Raw genomic sequence first — 5,178 nt, 5'->3', positions numbered from 1 at the left:
GACGCTTTCGCGCATGCGCTTAACAGGTCAACGAACATTTCAAAAGAAAAGTCCGTGAAGGTTAAAAATTATTCCGTATTTAAAAAATATATTAACCTATCATTGTAATAACATTTTAGTATTTTAAAATTAGTTTGTTGAAACGACAGCTTGTTTATATTTATTATTAATTAGTATTTGTTTCTATACAGTGTGCCGTTCTTTACAGGAAGTAAAAAAAACTTCCGGCATCGGTTCGTGTTTGTGTTGGAGGTCACTTTGCTTTGAAGAGGTATGTGTGCTGCTGTAACATGCTAACAAAATATTACACAATTGCCAACCGACATAAAACGTCAAAGACGAAGAAATATTACACAATATAACTTAGCAGGCTGTTTTATCTTAAGAAGGGATTTATTCGCGGGTTGAACGCCTTCAGCGATGAATGTTTACAGTTAGCTGTCATTAACTTAACTGGACTTGACTGTGCTTCTGCTTTCTCTCTGTTTGTAGCTAGGTACTATTTAACAAAGCTTAAGAAAATGTAAGAAAATAAACAAGTGAACTGCACCTTAATATTGATCGATAAACTGCTAAACCCTTTGACACATCATATCGTCTTTAGCTCAGTGTTGTTGTGAAGTACTGCAGTCTTTACACGCAGTCACGTTATGCTCGTGTCACTTAACTAACACCTGTCTGGCATTGTTTAAAGTATTAACTCCGTATTAAAAGGATTTATTAGTCAGTATGTTGCATTAGTGCACATTGCATTGAAGTTTTTGTCTCTGAACTTTTAGTACAACTAGAAAACTAGTTGATATCATCAGCACTTGGCTGCAGCGCTTGAAGCATTTAGTGTTGCTGCTATGTGTTTGCTTTTGTTAATTGTGTGATGTGTTCAGCAGCAGCAATTATGGGTGGAGATCATGGACATGGACATGGAAAATTATCCATGCCGGATTTCAAAGCATGGAAATGGGAAGGTACACCACTGGAAGTGACTCAGCAAAGGCTCGCTCGACGAGGACTCAGGGACCCCTGGGCTCGGTAATGAAATATTTGATTATGGTTAGGTTGAGTTTAGACATGTTAAAAAATGACCAAAGCCCTTAGTGTAGTTATACCCTGTATCTTAAATCATAGATCATCACCATGAGAGTAATGTAAAACAATGTTTCTGTTTTGCAGGAATGAGGCATGGAGATATACAGGCAGCTTTGGCATCCCAGTTACCTTCCGGGATGTTCTCATGCGTGGGTTTAAGACGGGATTTGCAGCATTTGCTATAGCACTGGCAGTGGAGTACACATTCTTCCCTCCAAAGAAGTCTGATCACTAACACAAAGAGAAGTTAAAGCTCATATCATGAGCCACCAACCACCGGACTCTCGGTTTCATACAGGTTAAGCCTGTTGTCTTTCTTGCAAAGACTTTAGCCCATGTGTTCATTCATCCTTACATTTCCCATGACCAATCTTTAGAATAAATATGAATAAATTACCCTGGGTTTTTAGTTGTTTCTGTTGACACGATGTCTTATCAAAAATACCCTGAAGGATTCATTATTTCTTACAGGCTAAAGTTAAAGGCTAAATCAGAATGATATTGTATTTTGCTGGTCTTTAATTGACTTTATTTCCTTTGCAAACCAATTAAATGTTTTAGCTACTCTTTTACATATATGCTATTTATGTGTTCCCTTGGGATTGAACCCACAACCTTTTGTGCTGCTAGTGCAATGCTCTACCAACTGAACTACAAGCACTGGAGTCTATGAAATATGATTTATAATTGGCTGATTATAGTGTTGTTTTAATTGACAGTTTTGATCAATATCTTTGAAAATATATACACAAATCAGACTCACTTAGTCCACAAAAAAAATCATAGTGTGACCAGGAGAAGTTCAAAGGTGTTAAAAGTATGACTGTAATGTTGGTACAAAACTACGAGCCCAAATCAGAAAAAGTTGGGACACTGTAGAAATTGTGAGTAAAAAAGGAATAATTTACAAATCTTATAAACTTATATTTTATTTACAATAGAATATAAATAACATATCAAATGTTGAAAGTGAGACATTTTGAAATGTCATGCAAAATATTGGCTCATTTCGGATTTCATGAGAGCTACACATTCCAAAAAAGTTGGGACAGGTAGCAATAAGGGGCCAGAAAATTTAAATGTACATATAAGGAACAGTTGGAGTAGGACCAATGTTTAGGAATAGGAACGTTGTCCCATTTTTGTCTAAAACAGGCAAAAAAAAAAAATGTCTGTAGTACAGACTGTGCTGTCTTGGGAATTATATCTAGGGAACAATATAACCTAGTTTAATAGATTACAAAACACTTCCTCCAAATGTTTGTGGATTTTGAAATCATCCATATGACTCCAGCACTGCAGTGTAAGTCATATGAGAGAAACAGACCATTGCAATTACGGGTTTATTGATAAATCAGGAGTACAAATTCTGAAGGGTGAGCAAGTGAGCACAAATGAACTCCTCATCAATCTGGACTGTCTGTTGTAGTCTTGTGTCCAATTTGGTCTGCAAGCAGAACCGAGAATTACTGAAGTGAACAGAGTAAAACTGAGGAGGGAGTTCATGGTTCAAGTTGATCTTTCTTGGTAAACAAAATGCAACATTTGCATTGGCCTTCTTTACAGTCAGGGAGTCAGGTGTTAGGTCTGTGATGTTTCCCAGCCCCATCACCAGCTGCTGTCTGTTTGTCAGGGAGTTTGTTATCCACAGTCAGTAAGTGGTGACCACAGAGAGTTTGGTTAGTTTCTGCTGAAGGCCAAACTGAAATGTATAAACAGGATCCAGGTGTAAGTCCCTGATCTGTCGAGTCATTCTCATGTACATTCCTTGCTATATTAAAATCCTAAAACTACATTGCAAAAGTTGACATTCATGATCGTAATTTGTTTTCATGCGGTGAACTCCCCATAAAGGTAAACTAGACATATGAAAACATTTTGCTGTAGCTCAATGTAAATAATGTTAGTACAGTAATATATTATACACGACAACTGAATATCTATATATAGGCTATATCCTGTGATTAAATGTGGACAGTTGGGATCCTTGCGATCCACAGCTGAATAGTAAATGTTAATTTTACAGGTTTATCTCAGTTGATCAGCAGTAGGATGCAGTAAATCAACATGAGGTTTTATAGACCATAACACAGATTAATTTATTGGGTATTTCTTATCGATTCAATAAAACATGTTTAACCGACAATATGAAATACATTTCTTGGGCCAAAAATATGTTTTAAATATATGCTAAAAACATTTTGTAGAAAGTAAAACTTTATTAAATAGATTTTTGATTGTGAAAATATATGAAGATTTTGGTTCCAAAAGGCAATAAATCCATTTTGACAAATTTCGGTAAAAACGTGTTTTCTATACCAAGAAAGTCACAACATGAAAACCACTATTTTCTGTTACAAACTTTCACATAGCATCTTTAGGTTATAAAAACATAAAAAATTCAAAACTTGATTTTTAAAGATTTATTATAAAAACGAACTATTTTTTCCACAGAATGCAATAAATCCAAGTTTTTTTTCAAAATTCAGTAAATCTATTCAATCAATGTATAAATGTGCATTCATTTTTGCCATTTTATATTAATTTAGATGAACAGTTGTACACAATGATTAAAAAAATAAACATTAATGGCATTAATCAAAACTTTGTCATATTAGGAACACTGTCATAGCTGCGCGGTTATACTTGACGTCGTCGCTTAACATTTTTCACAGAGATCAGCTGTGATTCTCGTTGACTTTGAGCAAAATTATGGGAAGTTTTTCATAAGATCATCTGGGGTCAATGTGTTAGCACAAGTGAAGCTAGATGCTGTCGGGAGAACAAGCGATCGTCTCTCGAGTTCCTCTCGCGTAAATTATTAGATGTTGATGGCTTACGTTTCTTTCCCGTCACAGAAAACCACCACAGGTTTATCAATGCTATTAAAGTATTATTTCGTTTTTGTTTCTTTGTTTGTTGATCACAAAGTACAAAGTAGATGAGGAAAACTAGGACTCTGTGTACTCAACGCGCCGGCATTGTTTGTTTACATTGTGTGGAATGGTGCGCTGTAATTTGTGGAGCGGATTTATTGCATTCTGTAAAAAAGGGGGAGTGGCGTTTATTGCTTTTTGGGAAAAAAGGGAGAAAAGATGACAGAATAACATGGCGGATATTGGATTTTGCGTAAAATTAAGAATTTACTCTTAAATACTGACCTGATATAATACCGATTTTGTAACTCAGTTTTTTCAAAAATGGCGTTTATTTCATTTTGGAACCAAACTCTTCATATTTAGTTTTAACATTCATATATTAACATATATTTCAAAATGTAATTTAGGGCCAACAAAAAATAATAATTTTTACAACCCATACAGCAAAAAATATATTTTTCCTAGCCAAAATATAAAAGTTTGTATAAAATGTATAAAGTATAAAATGTATCCGTATGTACAACAAATACATTTATAAGTATTATTATTAGACTTCTTTTAGTAAGGAATAATTGACGACGGGCCATTGAATTATAAGAAAATAATGCACCCCGAAGGTGCAATGCGGCACAGCGCTATGCGGAGTGCCGTTACACCACAGGTGTGCATTATTTTCAAATAATTCAAAGGACCGGAGTCAATTATTCCTCATATACGACAGTTACAACAAACATTGCTCTGGTGCCTATTTTGAAGACATTTGACAAGTTAGATGTGAATCAGAAATTAATGCATACCAAAGGAAAATTTTTCAGCCAATCAGAATACAGAATTCAACAGACCCGTGGTATAATATGCAATAAAAAAGCTTTATATCAATGACTAGGCAATTGATTTATGGTTAATTTATGGTCATCTTAAATGTGTATTAATGTGTATTCGTTACCATTACCACCATCTGGACTTTGTGTTTTATTCCCGTTCTGTGTGTTTGTACTAAGTATAAATAAACCTTTGAATATTTCCTGCGATTGCTTCCTGTTCTATTACAAAAAATATTCCAAAACTTACTATTTTAATTAAACAAAACATATTAAATTATACAATGTAGTGCTGTTGGTTAGTAGCCTTATTTTATGAGGTGTTATACAGAATTTATGATAAATTTATGTATTTTATAAAATTTCATTAAACTGGGCCCCCAGTTTGAGAA

General features: G+C 34.5%; 1 protein-coding gene across 2 annotated transcripts; it reads left to right on the top strand.

The window, feature by feature from the left end:
- The first annotated feature begins 147 nt into the window (after nt 1–147).
- ndufb3 (NADH:ubiquinone oxidoreductase subunit B3) lies at nt 148–1,482 on the top strand. Of its 2 annotated transcripts, none has more exons than XM_065293151.1 (3): nt 148–271; nt 888–1,029; nt 1,171–1,482. In XM_065293151.1, the coding sequence occupies exons 2-3, from the start codon at nt 896–898 to the stop codon at nt 1,319–1,321; spliced, it is 285 nt and encodes a 94-aa protein (XP_065149223.1). In that variant the 5' UTR covers nt 148–271; nt 888–895; the 3' UTR covers nt 1,322–1,482. The 2 variants fall into 2 exon arrangements, with proteins under 2 accessions (XP_065149223.1, XP_065149222.1); XM_065293150.1 differs by having other exon boundaries at nt 190–271; nt 885–1,029.
- Nucleotides 1,483–5,178: the final 3,696 nt, after the last annotated feature.

This window comes from Paramisgurnus dabryanus, chromosome 15, assembly GCF_030506205.2.
Source record: "Paramisgurnus dabryanus chromosome 15, PD_genome_1.1, whole genome shotgun sequence".
Classification (NCBI taxonomy): Eukaryota; Metazoa; Chordata; class Actinopteri; order Cypriniformes; family Cobitidae; genus Paramisgurnus; species Paramisgurnus dabryanus.
The sequence above is the reverse complement of the archived record's forward strand: the minus strand, read 5'-3'. Positions and strand labels throughout refer to the sequence as shown.

What these genes read in the sequence shown, in the direction of transcription:
- ndufb3 (XM_065293151.1), top strand. Translation starts at nt 896, where the DNA reads ATGGGTGGAGATCATGGACATGGACATGGAAAATTATCCATGCCGGAT. An exon ending in CTCAGGGACCCCTGGGCTCG is followed by an intron (nt 1,030 to 1,170) that starts GTAATGAAATAT and finishes TCTGTTTTGCAG; the next exon opens with GAATGAGGCATGGAGATATA.